Source organism: Ranitomeya imitator, chromosome 6 (assembly GCF_032444005.1).
Source record: "Ranitomeya imitator isolate aRanImi1 chromosome 6, aRanImi1.pri, whole genome shotgun sequence".
In the NCBI taxonomy this organism is placed as follows: domain Eukaryota; kingdom Metazoa; phylum Chordata; class Amphibia; order Anura; family Dendrobatidae; genus Ranitomeya; species Ranitomeya imitator.
In genome coordinates, this window is record NC_091287.1 from 547484693 (window position 1) to 547504835 (window position 20143).

Sequence of the window (20143 nt, forward strand, 5' to 3'; positions counted from 1 at the left end):
TTTCTGGGAGTATTTAGAAACCCAATTAAAAAAAAAATTAATAGGCTTTCTATGGCCCACTATTTGAGAGAGAGATGGCACACTCAGGGATGGCACTCTAGCAGAAATGCCAATCTTAATCTCCCACAAAAAAAAAAAAAAAACAGGGACTGTCCTACAATTACTATCTCCCTGCAGTAATCTCAGCCAGGTATGGCAGGCAGCAATAAGGAGTGGACTGATGCACAAATGAAATAAAAAGTGTGGACAAACAAACAAGATAGCTGTGCAGAAAGGAAAGAACAACAGGATTTGTGCTTTGAAAAAAGCAGTTGGTTTGCACAGCGGCGTACACACAGCAATGCAGCTATCAGGGAGCCTTCTAGGGCAGCCCAATGAGCTACAGCGCTGAGGAAAAAAAAATGTAGCTTCCACTGTCCCTGCAAACAAAAGGTGGTGTTGGACAGTGGAAATCGCTACAGCACAAGCGGTTTGGGGGTTAATGGACCCTGCCTAACGCTATCCCTGCTTCTGACGAAGCGGCAGCAACCTCTCCCTATGCTCAGATAAGCAGCAGTAAGATGGCGGTCGGCGGGAACGCCCCTTTATAGCCCCTGTGATGCCGCAGACAGCAAGCCAATCACTGCAATGCCCTTCTCTAAGATGGTGGGGACCAGGACCTATGTCATCACGCTGCCCACACTCTGCGTTCACCTTCATTGGCTGAGAAATGGCGCTTTTCGCGTCATTGAAACGCGACTTTGGCGCAAAAGTCGCGTACCGCACGGCCGACCCCACACAAGGGTCGGATCGGGTTTCATGAAACCCAACTTTGCCAAAAGTCGGCGACTTTTAAAAATGAACGATCCGTTTCGCTCAACCCTACTGGACACCATACTGGGTGGGGGGCTGTGGGAGCATCATACTGAGTAGGCGTGACTGTGGTGACATCATGTTGTCTGTGGGGGAAACTGTAAGGACACACATCATACTGTGTGTAGGGTAGACTGTGGGAACATCAGACTGGTTGGGTAACTGTGAGGACATCATGGTGTATTTGGGGTAGCCTGTGGGGATATAATACTTTGTGAAGGAAACCATGGGGTCATCATACTGTGGGATAGTCTGTGGGGACATCATACTGTGTGGTGGAGACTGTGGTGGCAACATTTTGGTTGGGGAGTTGTGGAGACATACCTAGTGTGGGAGAGACTGTGAGAACATCATACTATGTGTGAGACGGTGGAGACATAATAATGTGTGTGGGGGCACTATGGGGACATCATATTTTGTTTGGAGACTGTAAGGGACAGTAAACTGTGTGGGAGGCCGTGAACGCATCATGTTATGTGTGGGGCGGATTCTGGAGGCTCCTTATTGTGAAAGGGCAGTGGGGAAAGCATTCTGTGGGGGTCACTATGGGGGTATATTTTTCTGGATGATGAGCAAATTATGAAAAAAATTGAAACATTTTAAAACATCAAGATTTATTCATAAACAAGTATGAGCGCCACATGCAGAAACCTTCACACTGACAGCCTTGGCTGATATCAATGAGGTTATTAATGGTGGTCTGAGGAAGGTTCTGTTGCGCTAAATGCACTTGGACACGTGCATCATCAAGATCCGCTGCTGGGAGCTCTTGATGTCAACCAGTGACATCCCCCATGTGCTCGATGGAGACAAGTTCGGAGATGCTGAACGCCAAGGCAGCATGTTTAGGCCACCCAGTCTGCTTACAGTAGCATGAGCAACATGTGGCCCGAGGCAGTTATTGAAAAATGGCTTCTGGAATACTTTGGAGAAATGATTGTTCCACTGGTTCCATGACTATTAATATCCAGCTACCATATATTTTTTCACCCTACACTATAAACCCAGGAGTAGGACCAGTGAGCCATTCCCCGTCATCTTCATTGCATTACCCATGTGGTCAGCGGATGGAGACCAGAGACTGTAATGGAATAATTGAGACAGGAATGGAGATCTACCTTATTCAGCAACGAGTCCCATTTTTGATGCAATGATAGCCAGAGATTGGTCTGGAGATCAAGTGGACAATACCATGAAGAGGGCTTCATGGAGGAGCATCCTACTCCTGGATATATACTGTGTGCAGAATTATTAGGCAAGTTGTATTTTAGAGGATTATTTCTATTAATGATCAACAACTATGTTCTCAATCAACCCAAAAGACTCATAAATATCAAAGCTTAATATTTTTGGAAGTTGGAGTGGGGTTTTTTTAGATTTGGCTATCTTAGGAGGATATCTGTTTGTGCAGGTAACTATTACTGTGCAGAATTATTAGGCAACTTAATAAAAACCAAATATATTCCCATCTCACTTGTTTATTTTCACCAGGTAAACCGATATAACTGCACAAAATTTAGAAATAAACATTTCTGACATGCAACAACAAAACCCTAAAAAAATTAGTGACCAACATAGCCACCTTCCTTTATGATGACACTCACCAGCCTCCATCCATAGATTCTGTCAGTTGCTTGATCTGTTTACGACCAACATTGTGTGCAGCAGCCACCACAGCCTCCAGACACTGTTCCAAGAGGTGGACTGTTTTCCCTCCCTGTAGATCTCACATTTTTTGAGGGACCACAGGTTCTCTATGGGGTTCAGATCATGTGAACAAGGGGGCCATGTCATTATTTTTTCTTCTTTGAGACCTTTACTGGCCAGCCGCGCTGTGGAGTAGTTGGAGGCATCCTGTACCACTGCTTGAAGAAGTTGTCTTCCAGAAACTGGCAGTAGGTCTGGGAGTTGATCTTCACTCCATCCTCAACCCGAAAAGGTCCCACAAGTTCATCTTTGATGATCCCAGCCCATACCAGTCCCCACCTCCACCTTGCTGGCGTCTTAGTCGGAGTGGAGCTCTCTGCCCTTTACTGATCCAGCCTCCGGCCCATCCATCTGGCCCATCAAGAGTCACTCATTTCATCAGTCCATAAAACCTTTGAAAAGTCTTAAGATATTTCTTGGCCCAGTCTTGACGTTTTATCTTATGTTTCTTGTACAAAGGTGGTTGTTTTTCAGCCTTCCTTACCTTGGCCATGTCCTTGAGTATCGCACACCTTGTGCTTTTTGTTACTCCAGTAACGTTGCAGCTCTGAAATATGGCAAAACTGGTGGCAATTGGCATCTTGGCAGCTTCACGCTTGATTTTCCTCCATTCATGGGTAGTTATTTTGCGCCTTTTTTTCCCAATGCGCTTATTACGACCCTGTTGGCTATTTGCTTGATTGTTCGGTGATCACGTTTCAGAAGTTTGGCAATTTCAAGACTGCTGCATCCTCTGCAAGACATCTCACAATTGTGGACTTTTCAGAGCCCGTCAAATCTCTCTTCTGACCCATTTTGCCAAAGGAAAGGAAGTTGACTAATAATTAAGCACACCTTATATAGGGTTCTGATGTCATTAGACAACACCCCTCCTCATTAGAGAGATGCACATCACCTGATTTACTTAATTGGTAGTTGGCTCTCAGGCCTGAACAGCTTGGAGTAGGACAACATGTATAAAAAGTATCATGTGATCAAAATACAACTTGCCTAATAATTCTGCACACAGTGTATGGTGTGGATTGGCATAATGTAAGGTAGCTGGACATCTCAAGTCTGCATTTCAGGTACACAAACATCTCCACTTTAAATTTATTTTGTGGTGAAACCAGTGGCACAACCATTTCTGGAAAGTTCCACGAGCTGTTTTTCAACACGGGAAGGTTGCTCTGAGCAGTCTGTGTGGCCTAAATGTGCTACCAATGCATTCAGCATTTCTGGACTTGTCTCTCATCGAGTACATCTGAGGTGTCATTGGTCAGCAATTGCAAGGGGAGCTGTCAGCAGCAGACCTTGATGATTTGAGTCTAAGTCCATTCAGCATTGTTACACTCCCTTCTGCTGTATCTATTGCCCTTTGTTGATTTATCCATCTGTTTCTATAACTTGCCTGGCATGTCTCAGTGACCACAGGCCCTGTTGGACACACCCCTGTGTCTGAGAATTAACTCCGTACTGTGTTCAGCTGCCTTGTACTTGGACTCTGTCAACATTCAGCTTCTTCTTTTATCATCTCCTCAGACGTCTGTTATTTCTGCTACTAGCACCTAAATCTCCGTATGACCAGCTGTTTAACCTATCAATTGTCATAAGTGTGTCAAACCTATACTTAAAGACTGTTCATAACACACAGCATTCATCTTTGCAAACTGCTGTGATTTCTGCAAACTCTCAGACCTGCTGGTTAACCCATCATTTGCTGTAACATCACAAATTTCTATTTGAGTCTGTTCACGTTACAATGCAACTCATTATAGCTCCTAACACCGTCATCTGTGTGCTGCTTCAGACCCGCTATTTTCCTCCTGAGATTTCTATGATTTTTGCTATTAACACATATAGCTCCACTAGACCAGCTGGTAATCCCATCGTTGGCCATAAGCGTCTCCATCTGATAGTTAGTGACTGTTCATTCTAGGCAACATTTGTCTTAATAAATTTCTGTGATTTCTACAAATCCTTAGACCTGCTTGTTAACCCATCATTTGCTGTAACATCAAAAACTGTTATTTGAGTCTGTTAACATTACAATGCAACTTGTTGTAGATCTTAACACGTTCATCTGTGCGCTGCTTCAGATCTGCTATTTTCCTCCTCAGGCTTCTGTGATTTCTGCTATTAAGACACTTGGCTTGACTAGACCAGCTGGTAAACCCATCGTTGGCCATAAGCGTCTCGATCTGACAGTTAATGACTGTTAATTGTAGGCATTTGTCTTCATAAACTCCTGTGATTTCTACAAATCCTCAGACCTGCTGGTTAACCCATCATTTGCTGTAACATCAAAAACTGCTATTTGAGTCTTTTCACACTAAAATTGCAACTTGCTGTAGACCCCAACATCTTCATCTATGTGCTGCTTCAAACCTGACACTTTCTTCCACATTTATCTTCCTGATTTTGTGGTTTCCAGTGTGTCTTGCCTTGCTTGTTTTTTTTGCGTTCCAATATAGCCTGTTTTGCTTGTCCCTGCAGATCCACATACCTTCCAGCCTGTTGTACCAACACCCTGAGTTTGTATGTCCACACTGACCTGTGACCTATCCAACCTCTAATAAGTGTAGCCAGAATATTCTTCAAACAACCATTAAAGGGAAACTGTCACCTGAATTTGGCGGGACCGGTTTTCGGTCATATGTGCGGAGTTTTCGGGTGTTTGATTCACCCTTTCCTTACCCACTGGCTGCATGCTGGCCATAATATTGGATTGAAGTTCATTCTCTGACCTCCATAGTACATGCCTGCGCAAGGCAATCTTGCCTTGCGCACGCTCAGTATGCTTTGCCGAACTGCGGGCAAAGCCGAAAAGCATTAGTGTGCATGTGTCGGCGCACTATGTCCCGGAACACAGCAAAATACTTCCGGGACATAGTGCGCCGGCGCATGCGCACTAATGCTTTTTGGCTTTGCCCGCAGTTGGGCAAAGCATATTGCGCGTGCGCAAGGCAAGATTGCCTTGCGCAGGCGTGTACTACGGAGGACAGAGAATGAACTTCAATCCAATATTGCGGCCAGCATGCAGCCAGCGGGTAAGGAAAGGGTGAATCAAACACCTGAAAACTCCGCCCATATGACCGAAAACCGTTCCCGACAAATTCAGATGACAGGTTCCCTTTAATCTAATTGATAAGAGCCAATGCTGTAGGTGGTAGGATATCTGCACGTGGCTCATACTCCATATTGAATACATTGAGATATTTTGCGCATTGCATTTCCAATTTTTCATCATTTCCATATTATTAACATGTCTTTATCCTGTAATTTCCATAATTCCACGACTTTTCGTCCTTGGTGATTCCATTTCTATTTTGGAGAGTTTATTAACACTTCTATTTTTGAGAGCATTCTTACTTTGCAGCATGTTTTCCAAACGTTTAATCTTTTGCAAAGTGCTGTATAAAAAAAATAATTCACAGCAAAAAAAAAAAAAAATCAACCGAACCAAAGACCCCCAATAAAAACAACATTAAAATCCAAATTTAACAGAAAAGTATTTATGTCAATACAATATATTTATTTTTTAAATACGTAAAAGTTGCCTTTGTGAGATGGTCACATAATGTAGACGCCAGGATTACGCCTCAAAGCTGCAGAATTGAAAGCTAGCACCAAAGTAATGGAAGGTAAATTCCATCAATCACAACTTTTTGAACTCTGTAATATCTTCTCCATTTATGAACAAATAATTTATCTTCAGCAAAATAAATTTTTTTTTAAAAGCAACAGCATAAAACCATAAAAGTACCGGTATCTGCCCCAACAAGAGCTGACTTGATTTCTGGTTCCTCTATATCAGCAGTTGGGCTTTACTATAAATGATTAATGTGGCAACTGTTTCTTGGACGGACCTTTAAAGAGCCAGTAGGGTGCATTCGCCTCCACTAACGACCTCCTAATTTTTCACATAACATATGCAAATATAAAGTACCACCCCCGAGTAAGCCTCCTCAGCCAATCAGAAGCACCAGGTGGACTCACATGCCAGATTCTTCTTGATCTTGCCGCGAAGTGAATGAGGTGTCATGTTTGGTTGGTTACAATGGCTACTTTTCCTTCTTCAAAAACTAAATAGTGATCATCGATAATTATGGAAACAAACACTTCACAAAAGTATGGTAGCCCTCTGGGATATACGATAGCAAATATCAACCCTATGCCCCCTAATATTGTAGACTAGACATGGCTACTTAGTTGTACTGGAATAGAAGAACATCAGCTCCTCTCATTCGCAATTACAGGTGTTGAACTTTACTATAAATGGGGTGGACAACCTTTGGGGAACCAACGTAATTTTGGGCTCCGCTTGTCCTGTGAGTTGGGAACCCTCATCACATGAATGATATTGTTAACTTGTAGTGATACGATACCAGGGAGCTCATGTTAACTGCATTTCATCAAAAGTTAAATATTATACATTACTCTTCAGGGACCTAAAGGGTAACACAGGACCCATGCCAGACCTGATCAAAACCTGTTGCCAAGTTCTTCTGTAAAGCCACCAAGAAGGTCAAGAACAAGTACGTACACTCAAGGGAGTTATCGCCACAGTTCTTCAACCTTTTCTACTTTCTACCCAAAGATTATCTTTTTCGACTTTTCTTATCGATAACTTTTTTTTACCACGCAATTTCTTTCTTTTTCTCTCCGGTTGTCTTCCAAAAATGTTATTCCAGACACGCCGCATATAGCTTCCAGTCTTTTCTGTTCCTTTCTATCCTTCTTGCTTACTTTTTTCTTGTTTTTTTGTTTTCATTTTTATCTTGTGTTTTTGCTTTTTATTTTACGTTTGTTTTTTTTACCTTTTGTTGTTTTGCTTCATAATATCGAATGTTTTCTATGTAGGTAGAACTTTTCATTACAATGTAGTAACCATGTACTAAAAAAGGTGGCCACTCACATGGAAGGCAAGTGGTTACGATGGAACCTGAACTAACTGGGAGCTGTAGGCCGTTATCATATACTCTATAGAAAGTACATTAGGGCCAACAAAGTTTGTGTAGGCTTTGCAGTGGTATTCCCTATAAACGTTTGCTGTTGCACTTTAAGGAACATTGCTCTAGGCTACTTTTGTTACCAGGAGCAGGTGAAACTACCATTTGCTTGAGAAGTTGCATCTGAATTGTCTTTGGACTTCATCTCCTTCGAAATACCTCCAAAGAATATCTTGTACTTTCAAAGCACAACTCCTTCTTTTAAATAAGAATATATAAATGACACACGTAATGTAAAAACACTTAGAAAAAAAAGCCTTGACCGACCGGCAGTAATCATTGATTCCATTCGTCAAAAAAAAAAAAAATTTAAACTGGATTTTTTTTCCCCCAAGTCGGAAACTCTGTGGTGTGCATGGAGCATTAGTAATACCCTTCATTTTGGAAGGTTGTTTAAACCAGCAATAAATTCAAGTTTCATTCACTCCTTTTGTGTCTTCTTGGATGTCCTTGAATTAAGTCCCTTTCACACTACCTGGTCTAGACCCTAAGCTGGCAAAATAGGCACATTGTGATGGGTCACACTGTCCATTTATTCCAGGTGGTCCTTGAGGGCCAATTGATCCTGGCAATCCTGGTTCACCTTGGGGACCTGAAGATCCAGGGAGTCCATCTTTGGCATATCCAGGTTCTCCAGGAACGCCTAAGAAGAGAAATATTTTAGAACTTATTCCTACTGTTGTTGATACATAAGTTGACCTACAGCGGTGCTAGACAAACTCAAGAACAGTATATTCTTAGGATCAATGAGATTTCAACCAGAGGCAGTGATAAAGGGGAGATGGTCCTTCAGCTAAACTGCCTTAACCCTTATGTACTTACCATTTGAATCCCCTAGTGCTCCAATTTTCTCTTGGGATTAGAAAAGGTGGCCTGCTAATCACCATTCACCTGACCACGGAGGCCACCTCCTTAAGTGGTATGGACATCACCACATCCAGTCTCCACAAAAAAGATCAAAGTGGCAGTACTGGAGCAGTGGATTCTACTATTGGTACCTCTTTCTTTTATAACGAGCCCTTCTCTTTGGTAAATTTTCAAAACAAGTTTTATTTTTAATTGTTAAACAGCCATAGTGATGCATATATATGCAAATGAGTCCAAGGTCCTTGCCAATCTTCAAAAGGAAACTTGTCACTAGCCTTTAAGAAACTAGACCATTGGCATGCTGTTGTGCCGCTGGGGTTTATTGTTCTAAACATGACGCCTACATCAAAACTGGGTGTGGAATTAGGAAGTAGATGTGTTTGTAACTTACCCGAGACGAATACTTGACTATCCTTCAACAACATCAGGCGCATGCACATTGCGCAGGGTTACGCCTGTGCCTTGTACAGCCATAGGCTTCATCAGCTCAATGAGCGTGAAGAAGTAAAGCCTTAATTTCCATCCTTAGCTTTATCTGCTCAATGTTCTTGCACTTGATGTTGAGAAAGAATCTTGGATTTGTGTTGAGTAAGTTCTAAACTATTTAACTTTCTTTTGTCCCTATGTCTGGTTTGTAGGAGTTGGGCATGTTTAGCATACTATCCCCAGTTGCAATTAAGGTGGTTTAGCATCCGAAAACTTGCACGGTTTAAGGGACGGGGCTTATCCACTTGTTCATCACGTTAAGCATTGGATACGGGCAGAACCCTTAATTATTTATTAATGAGCAGCCAGAAATGTTTAGGAATATCACCATGTAAGATACAAGGATAAAATAATCCAATACAATTACAACAGACACAATTATTGAAATACCTGGAATTCCAGGTGTGCCCATTTCTCCTCTCTGACCAACTCCATGTTCTCCCTTTTCACCTTTAGTTCCTCTTTCTCCTGTAAAATACACAAAATGATACACAAATGACATATTAGGACCTAAAACTCAAAAGTTGACTAGTCACTCTGAAAAAGGTTCTAAGGACAACCCTTTTTGGGACTTTGCTGCAGAGACCCCTGGAGTAGTTGGTTGGTAGAGCGATTTAAGGGAAGAAGTGCCACCATATCACGCGAGAAACAGAAGTGGGGACAATGGAAAAATCTTATTCTAAAACTATAGTCAGGAGATTGCTGGGTGCAAGATCAGGGAATCAGACCTGTACATTTGGCAAAAGAGTAAACAGACAATCCAAGGGTCAAACCGAGACGGGAATCACTGGGTTACAGAGCAGAGTAAACGAGAAACAGAAGAAAGCTCCGAATATAAAGGCTCAATCCAATATAGGCATACCGGAGCTGTAATACTTTTCATACGGAAGCACTTACACCCATTGGATGCCAAACCCATAATTGGTCCATTAACCGGCCTCAGTGATAAACTTGGCAGTCAACTGACAGAACCTTTAGTCCAGATGAGTTAATGACAAAGCCCGGTGGGTGGTGGCGAGCACACCACCAAAATGTAAACTCATTCCTCTCCGGTTATAAGAGAAGCCCATGGGAACAGAGTGGCGGTGTCTGACAGCAATGGAAGCGAGTATGTGACTTCTCTATTGGGATCTTGAAAATACTTTAGAAAAAAAAGCTTCCTCAATGCAGTTACTTTTACAAAAATAAAAAATGTGCGTACAATAAAGACCCACAAGGCCAAGGTGCCGATATCCAGTCAGATATCAAAGGTCAAAGCAAGGTACAAAAGTAAGGAGGATCACAACCATATTTCTAAAATTAAAGAAGAAAAAAAAATGTCGGCGGCAAAGATGCCGCAAAGACCAGGAAGAAGACGTCAAAAAATGATGTTCCAGGAAAAACGCTGCATATGCACATACCCTGAAGGCCCCGGTCATGGTCATGTGTCTGGATTCCCAGCTGCGTGATTCATTATGTGAGAAAAACTCCGGTTGTGTAATCTGACGTCACCTGCCATATGACGCATGAAGGTGGAGGCCAAGTCTGGTCTTTATTTATTCATTTCAGCTCACTGTATCCTTGTCAATAGTCAGAAGGGGCTTAAAAAGGGGGTTCCTTCCTGATGTGGTGCCACCCCCCAAATGAAGGCCACGTGTGTTGAGGCAGATGCCAGCAGAAAGGAGACTTCTTGGGATTATGCTTTGTTTTTGTTGCTTTACTGTGATTTATATCTATATTTGTCCCATGATGCCCAATACGTTATAAAAGTCGCTATACGTCCCTGTAACTTCGCATATACCGGTTGTTATTATATTACTAGTAAAGGTTTAATCCCTCTTGATATCATGCACCATTTTTGCCTACTAATGTACCTAGAGTTTTCTCTTCCCACTATGTGTGCTGCCTCTTTACTTTACTACTATATGTTTTATCTGAATTTGGTATTTATATGTCAAAAATTACTTTTTTGTACCTACTTCGGCTGATATTTTTTTCTATAGGATTAGTACTTTGGCCAAAAAAAAAAACGTTTTTGTCTTTTTCATTAAATTTTAGAACAATTCTAGGAAAAACTCTCAGCTTTAACAATCACAGGGTGTGTTTTTGCTGGAACCATTATTAATTAGCTCTGAACTGTGGAGGAACTCAGAAAAATAAGTGTTAACTTTCCCTGCATCCCCACCACGGGCAAAAGAAAGCATCACACATTTGTTACTGAAATCAGTAGTGTCCATGTAAAGCTGTTCCCTATGGTCCCCTCTATAATATGGATAACAAATAGGGGTCCGAAATAGGGAACCCCCCATTTATTAACATGGAAATTAAATGTTCTACACATATGAAGATGATAACAACAATAAACATGTTTATCCTCTAACCTTTTGGACCTATGGGTCCCGAAGGCCCCTCTGGTCCCATTGGCCCAGGCATTCCCGGCTCTCCTGGTGGACCCGATCTTCCATCATTTCCATCTTTCCCAGGAGTACCTGGTGGTCCTGGTCTACCCTGAGAGGATTTAATGTGAGCTGGTTGCATCTGAGACATGAGGTAGGATAATTTAGCTGAAATGGGAGAAAAAAAGTTGTGTGCGACCATTTTTAAAAATCTATAACAACCAATCATTTGTCACTGCAACTATTGCAGGCTGCCCCTTGGAGGCGGTCCTAACATTTAAAAAAAAAATCAGTAGTTGTCATTGGATAAATATTCAAGAGATATCAGCCAGATCTTGTTCAGCTCCGAGTATTCTTGGATCCTGATTACATCCAGAGCCGAGAGATCGAGTGTGTCAGCACACTCTACATTCTGATGATGAATGGCAACAGGATCCAATGCAGAACTCAAAGTCGAAAGAGAGCCGAGAGCAAGTAGGTCAATTTATTGTCTGGTGTGAGGTTTGATTATATTACTGGGTCAAATCTTAATATTGGTGCTCTGGATAAGTTTAGGGCAGTTGCAAAGCGTGGTGTGCAGTGTTTGAGACAAGGCAAGTATTGCACCTCCAGTCCCAGTAATAATGCTCTGTGCGCCTGCTCCCATTAGAAATGATTAATGCCCCTTCAGTGTCTGCTTAAAAAGTAATGATGCCCCCTGAGGGACCCCTACTAAAGGAATTATGCCACCTTTAGTTAAATCTAAACTTAAACTTTTTCATGGGGTTGAAACAAAGGTGGCATAATTTCTTTCTGAGTCTGAGTCTTCACCTCCGCTGCACACAGAGAGGATCGGCACAGGTGGTGCAATACAGTGATGTATTTGCGCCATCTGTGCCGAGATGCTGACGTATTTTAGGTCTAAGGTCTTCCGCATCCTGTGGCTTACAAGACCAAGAGTTGTGAAGAGATAGAAGGTTTGTGGATGTAATCCGCGCTGCTGATTAAAATGCAGGACCAAAGATATCCAAATGAAGGATAGTGGTCTTTATTTCAACGCGTTTCGAAGTCCAAGTGACTTCTTCCTCAGGAAGACAACCACATGTATACACATCCATTAGATCGCTTACTTTCTCCATCGGATAAGACCCTATGTGTGCTGATTTCTTCTACAGTTACGTTCCAAGATCAAGGGTTGTGGGATATGAAGCCTATACATCCCAACTCTAGCATCTGAGACACCTAGCCAAAAGTCTGCGGTACGCGCATTGCCTCGACATTTCGGTGCTTGTGATGCCTATGCAAGTTTCTTTTTTTTCCTCTTTAAAAATTTTGCTCCACTAAGTTTTTTTTGTCACGGACGACCGCCCCTGTGCTACCTTCCCCATCACACACACACACACACACTAGGCACCTGATTTAGAGAGTCTGGTTTGAGGTCTCAGATTTGTTTACGGGTCTAGTCTGGTATCTGACCTTAGCATATGTTGCTGTTTTGAGGTTTAAAATGTATTTTTAAGCCTAGGGTCTAAAATACTGTAGATGTATGGGTTCCGCTTGTGTCCTGACATTAATACAGCTGTAGAAGAACTAGAGAAGTAAGAGGTTTCAGTAGAGTTCCATGACATCTAGCAGTCATGTGGCCGAACTCTTCACCCAAGGAGGTTCCTACGATTTTGGATGCAAAATTTAGGAGATTTCACTGGGAAACATTGACTAAATCCATTACCCACAAGAAAGACTTACTGATTTTTTTTTTAATATTTTTTACCTACCTTCAAGTTGCTTTCCTAATTCTTCTTGAATTAATCTTCTTAAAGTATCAATTGAAGGTGTATCTCCCTAAAAGGAAAGAGAAAATGCTTTTCTTCCTACATTCACAAAGTTTAAGATCCGAGCTACATGAGAACCATTTAAAAAAAGATTAAGCAATTATGAAAGATTTGGTTAAGCACAAAGGTCACAGTTTCTTGGCCAGAGTTTCTAGAAATTAAAATGTACAGGAGAATGAAACCTGACATTTGGAGAAGATATCAGCCAATAATAGAAATCCAGGGCAAATACAGTATAACATAGAGGCAGCTCATTCCGCTGGGTCCATCGAGAGAATGAGTGAGAGTCCATCCCTGGCTAATCACATTCTCTTGGGTGGGAGAACCTGCGCAGAAGTTTCTTCGGCAGAGGAACAGCATTATTAGCAAATATGGGGAAGGTATCTTTGCAGTGATATTTTGAGAAACTAACACCATGACCTCTTTTCCAGTTGCCCACCGCTGTGACTACTTAATGGTTGCAACAGCACATTGAGGAAGCAAGGAGAACAATCGGAGACTGGGCAGTGCTATGGCGGAACGATGGGTAATTGGTTGGTGAGCATAGTTGTTTCTTATTTTTAGAACATGCTATGCCTAGTGTAAAAAATAAAGGGGTGGACACTCCCTTTACCTTGCGGATTATTAATTTTTGAAACCTCTTAGAATTGCTCAACTCAATGACATAATAAGAAATATACAATGTCTCCCTATTATTGTAACATAACATAGTAACATAGTTAGTAAGGCCGAAAAAAGACATTTGTCCATCCAGTTCAGCCTATATTCCATCATAATAAATCCCCAGATCTACGTCCTTCTCCTTGTGGTGTAATGCAGCAGCGGGTACAGGGAGAAGAAGTCTCCTGTGCAAGAACAAGAAATGGGCCCTTTGCAGTCCAATAGCTCATCATAATGCATCATTCCTCCTGCATGAAAGTGGACATGGGCGTCGTTACTCGTTACCTCTTGGGTCACCAATGGTATGTCAGCCTTGGTGTCGTGCATGTTGCTTAGTTTCTGCACTTCTGCTACAATAAGAGAGTTTTTAGGACAATGATTTCTGGCAAAAAGATGCAAAATAACGCACTACCAAAAAGTAGAAAATTACCTCTCTATATCCTGAATTAAAGAGCCTTAAAACCTGATTTGGATGAGCAACCAAACCAAAGAAACTCATCAAGCAGATGGATGTTTTGGGCTTAGCTGGTCAATGTGCCACCAATAGATATCTGGCTTTAGCTCAGTGTTCCTAGTGGAGCTTGTTAAGACTTTACAGATGGGTAATTCCGGTTTTTGGCTGGTCAAATAGCCGTCTTCTGATGGGTGTTCCTAGTGAGACTGGTCAAGGTTTTATCTATAGGTGGTTCTTTCTGGCTTGACTGTGGAAAGATTTGCCTACATACAGATTCTATACTGATTAAGACTTTGTCTACAGATGAGTACTTCTCAATTTTTTTGTCTATCTCTTCAGACAGATTGGTATCTTTAGTTTGACTGGTCAAGGCTCTGTTATCAGATGGATGTTTCTAGTGTGCATTGTACCTTCTTCGGTCATGGTTTTTCCTACAAATGGGTATGCTTGGCTTTGCCAATCAAGTCTTTGCCAACAAATGGATGTTTCAGGTTCAACTGATAAGGGCTCTGCCAACAAAAGGGTATTTCTGGTTGGGTTAGTTATATCATGGACTACATATGGATAATTCTTATTTGGTTGACCAAGCCTGGGACTACCGATGGGCAAATGTGGGTATCATGTTTGGATGATCAAGGATCTGTTTACAGATAAGAAATTATGATTTGATTAGTCATGTTTTTTGTCCTGCAAATATTTATTTCTGGTGTGACTGTTCAAGGCTTTGCCTACAGATGGATATTCATTGGTCGACTGATCAAGACTTTGACCACAGATGGATACTTCTCATTTTCTGGTCAAGCTTTGCAAACAGATTGGTATTTGTAGCTTGACTACAAAAAAGTGTATATCTGAATTTGCTGATTAATACTTTGCTAACAAATGGGTGTTCCTGGTTTGACTGAAAGGGGTTTTGTTAAGTAATAGGTATTCTGTTGTGAATTCTGTTGTCAAGCTCCCTCCTGTGGTCATGAATGGTACTTTGGCTGGTTCTGTCCATGGGCTTCCTCTGGTGGCTGTGAGTGGGGCTGCGGCTTCTGAGTTTCCTTCCACAGGTGACGAGGTTAATCCGTTAGCTGGCTGCTCTATTTAACTCCACTTAGATCATTGCTCCATGCCACTTGTCAATGTTCTAGTATTGGTCTAGTTCACTCCTGGATCGTTCTGGTGACCTGTCTTCTCCAGCAGAAGCTAAGTTCCTGCTTGTTTTTCACTTATTTGCTATTTTTCTGTCCAGCTTGCTATTTTGATTTTTGTCTTGCTTGCTGTAAGCTCTGGGATGCAGGGTGGCGCCTCCGCACCGTGAGTTGGTGCGGAGGGTCTTTTTGTGCACTCTGCGTGGTTTTTTTGTAGTTTTTGTGCTGACCGCAAAGTTACCTTTCCTAACCTCTGTCTGTTCAGTAAGACGGGCCTCTCTTTGCTAAAATCTATTTCATCTCTGTGTTTGTGATTTTCATCTTAACTCACAGTCATTATATGTGGGGGGCTGCCTTATCCTTTAGGGAATTTCTCTGAGGCAAGGTAGGCTTTATTTTTCTATCTTTAGGGCTAGCTAGTTCTGAGGCTGTGACGAGTTGCATAGGGAGCGTTAGGAGCAATCCACGGCTATTTCTAGTGTGTGTGATAGGATTAGGGATTGCGGTCAGCAGAGTTTCCACTTCCCAGAGCTTGTCCTGTATTATTGTAACTATCAGGTCTTTCCGGGTGCTCTTAACCACCAGGTCTATTATTGTCCTAACCACCAGGTCATAACAGTATTCCTCGTTGAATTAGACACATCATTGCCAACATATGGATATTGATAGACACCTGGATGTATTTGGTTTTATTGGTCAATGCTCTATCTACAGATTGATATTTTTAGCTTGACTGGTCATGGTTTTTCCTAGAAATGGTCATTTCTGGTTTGGCTATTCAAAAATTCTCCTGCAGATGAGTTTATCTGGTTAGGATGAGCAAGGCGTTGCCAACGTATTGGTAGGTTAATTTTCATTTGGCTGATCAATAGATGGCCTCTGGTTTGCCCGAGAACATATGTCATGTCTTAAGTATCTATAAATCCTTGGACATAGATCTATAGATTTGCCACAGGTAAATGTTGGCGCTTTGTTTTGGAAACTGAATACAAAGGTAAACAGGGGTATACAACTAGCAGTACATCAACACCTGGATGTTGTAAAGGTGTTGTTCAATATATTAAATAAAACTGAATATTAACAGTTGGGATTTACCCTTGGACCAGTCAGTCCTGGAGATCCAGGTGGACCTGGAGGTCCCAATCCTCCTCGTTCTCCTGGTGGTCCTGATGGACCCATTAATCCAGTGTGGCCTTTATGTCCCGGGGTACCAGGTTGTCCAGGTTGACCCTTTTCTCCTTGCATGCCTTTGTCACCTTTGTTACCTGCGTCACCCTGAAATTAAGTTATAATACCATAGTTCATATTGGCAAGAAAACTGTCCTAATTAAGCTGAAAAGCACAAGAGAGGATCCACAGTGTTAAGAATTATAAGAAGCTTAGACATCACTTGGGATCAAGACCTATTTCTGTTGAACATCTCAAGTCTCAAGAGTTTTCAGAAAGTCACGTTACAATTCGTCTACTTTGTAGGATCCGCATTATCCAGGAAATTATAGGAATCCATGAGAGTCATCAGCTACTTCATATATTAAACATATAAACTGAATGTACAGACAGGTATGTAATTAGACAGGTCCAGAGGATGACAATCTTTTGCAAATGGTATCTGCCTTCTCCTGATCACCATACCCTCCATCATCCCACCGTGGGCAGCCCCCAAATATCTTTACTGGTTCCACTGCCTCCAATAAATAAGTGACCATAAAATAATGGGAGCCGTGCAAAATAGCAACACGGAATAAAATGCCCAAAAGTACAATATATGACTTACTCTCTCTCCTTTAGGTCCACGTTCCCCTGGATTTCCAGGAGATCCCTGAAGGTAAAGAAAAACAAACAAAAAAATATAATTTTTGAAAGAATATGACAATTTGTGAGACTTTTCGTATGGATTTTACAGTACAGAATATGACTGTTGAGGAGGAATAAAAGAAGAAGTCAGCAATATTGAGTTAAAAGAAAAGGCGCTCTAGAATTGGTGTCATTATTAGAGAAGAGCGAACCCAAAAGTTTGGTTTGCGTCCGAATTTGACCCCGGACCTGAACCCAATAGAAATCAATGCGGACCTGAACTTCAGTGCTCTAAAATGGCTGTAAAATGGTCATAGTCAGGGGAAGGGGGCTGTAAAATGAAGATAAATTGGTAGGTAGGTTGAAAAAATACCTCAGTTCATCAACTTCCATCTTTCTCCACCAATTGTACATTTCGTCATCTAATCTAGCTATAACCTGCAATGTTATGTGTATCAAGGAAATCATCCGGCCCTTGTGTAAATGCTGTTATAGTGTCGACCATTACTACCTCTTGTGGTCGGCATTCCACAGTCTGACTGCTCTAACTGTAAAGAACCCTTTCCTGTTTAGTTGCCGGAATCGCCTTTCTTCCACCCGCAATGAGTGCCCCCTATTCCTCAGTACGGTCTTTGGAAGGAATAAGTAGAGTACAGTACAGCAGCCGCCGATAAAAAGCGGTCCACCATGAGGCTTGCTACCGCTAGTCCCTGCCACTTTGCCTTGGGGTGCCTCTCCAATGCTGTTGCTCTTTCCTTTGAAAAAAAATATTGTTCAGTGCAGGCGACCATGCCTGAATACTTCAACTAGAGATAATGGAAATAGTACTCCATTTCTAGTTATTTTTGTTTATTCGAACTGGGGTCTTGGTTAAGAAGGGACCCGGTGGAACACAAAGTAAAGGAACTGGAGGCACTCTCTGCTATCTAATCTCAAACCGCACACAGGCAGGGTGGCGGAGTACACACACGTTACGGAGAATCAGGTTTCTGTTCCGGAGCATGATAAATGTGTACCACATCCAGGGAAGGCAGCAGTCAAGAAAATGAACCACTTCTCTACTGAGTCAGCAGCTGATATTGCAAGATAGAATAGCCATCCATGACAATTTAGAGCAATTGGAATTACTCTGTAATTGGAATGAGTAGTTAAATCCTTTAATGGAATTTAGGCCCCGTCACAAGGGTAGAGTAAAATGATTTTTTTTAGGCACGCTAATCATACAGACACGGCTCTAGAGTACAGAGAGGCTTTTGGACACAATACCCCCACAGAAGCTTATAACAAATTTCACCCACAGAACATGTTTCCACATTTATACCACAGAAGTTGAGAGTGTAAGAGTGGGAGAATGGGGCACAGTACTCCCACAACCCGCAGCGTACGTTCTAAACGCCGCCGATGAAAAGCTTGCAGTATGACCCTGGATCAAGCTGGCGGTCCGCGGCGAGGCTTGTAACCAGCAGTCCAGTTAAAAATTTCAGAGCATGTTTCCACATTTATCCCACAGAAGCTGATGACAAATTTCACACCAAGACAATGGCCTGCTGCTACTCACTCTCTTGTTCACTATGTTTTTGGACTTTGCATTTTAGTCTCAATAAATTGGACTATTTTTGGAAGCTGGATTTTTTCCCTGTAATGGCCCAAAATACCACACAGGCAGAGCTGAAGAGTACACACAAAGAACAATACTCCCACAGGCAGGGCTGCAGAGTACACACAGAGGCTTAAAGAACAATACTCCCACAGGCAGGGCTGCAGAGTACACACAGCGGCTAAAGAAAAATACTCCCACAGGCAGGGCTGCAGAGTACACACAGAGGCTTAAAGAACAATACTCCCACAGGCAGGGCTTCAAAGTACACACAGCGGCTAAAGAAAAATACTCCCACAGGCAGGGCTGCAGAGTACACACAGAGGCTTAAAGAACAATACTCCCACAGGCAGGGCTTCAAAGTACACACAGCGGCTAAAGAAAAATACTCCCACAGGCAGGGCTGCAGAGTACACACAGAGGCTTAAAGAACAATACTCCCACAGGCAGGGCTTCAGAGTACACACAGCGGCTAAAGAAAAATACTCCCACAGGCAGGGCTTCAGAGTACACACAGCGGCTAAAGAACAATACTCCCACAGGCAGGGCTGCAGAGTACACACAGAGGCTTAAAGAACAATACTCCCACAGGCAGGGCTGCAGAGTACACACAGAGGATTAAAGAACAATACTCCCACAGGCAGGGCTGCAGAGTACACATAGTGGCTAAAGAAAAATACTACCACAGGCAGGGCTGCAGAGTACACACAGTGGCTAAAGAAAAATACTACCACAGGCAGGGCTGCAGAGTACACACAGAGGCTTAAAGAACAATACTCCCACAGGCAGGGCTGCAGAGTACACACAGAGGCTTAAAGAACAATACTCCCACAGGCAGGGCTGCAGAGTACACACAGAGGCTTAAAGAACAATACTCCCACAGGCAGGGCTTCAGAGTACACACAGCGGCTAAAGAACAATACTCCCACAGGCAGGGCTGCAGAGTACACACAGAGGCTTAAAGAACAATACTCCCACAGGCAGGGCTGCAGAGTACACACAGAGGATTAAAGAACAATACTCCCACAGGCAGGGCTGCAGAGTACACACAGTGGCTAAAGAAAAATACTACCACAGGCAGGGCTGCAGAGTACACACAGTGGCTAAAGAAAAATACTCCCACAGGCAGGGCTGCAGAGTACACACAGAGGCTTAAAGAACAATACTCCCACAGGCAGGGCTGCAGAGTACACACAGTGGCTAAAGAAAAATACTACCACAGGCAGGGCTGCAGAGTACACACAGAGGCTTAAAGAACAATACTCCCACAGGCAGGGCTTCAGAGTACACACAGCGGCTAAAGAAAAATACTCCCACAGGCAGGGCTGCAGAGTACACACAGAGGCTTAAAGGCACATTACTCACACAGATATGGGTTAGAGATTACACACAGAAGCTTTTGACACAGTACGA

The 20143-nt window shown here is 42.5% G+C and overlaps 1 protein-coding gene across 1 annotated transcript in view; it reads right to left on the reverse strand.

The window, feature by feature from the left end:
* Positions 1–6037: 6037 nt before the first annotated feature.
* Positions 6038–20143, reverse strand: part of COL22A1 (collagen type XXII alpha 1 chain) — a 573554-nt gene continuing 559448 nt past the window's right edge. Inside the window, exons 60-65 of the mRNA XM_069732369.1 lie at positions 17114–17158; positions 16435–16614; positions 13033–13099; positions 11264–11446; positions 9294–9371; positions 6038–8193 (exon numbers count right to left, since the gene is read on the reverse strand). Of these exons, the coding sequence (XP_069588470.1) occupies positions 8006–8193; positions 9294–9371; positions 11264–11446; positions 13033–13099; positions 16435–16614; positions 17114–17158 (741 nt within the window). The 3' untranslated portion in view covers positions 6038–8005. The remainder of the gene's footprint in view (positions 8194–9293; positions 9372–11263; positions 11447–13032; positions 13100–16434; positions 16615–17113; positions 17159–20143) is intronic.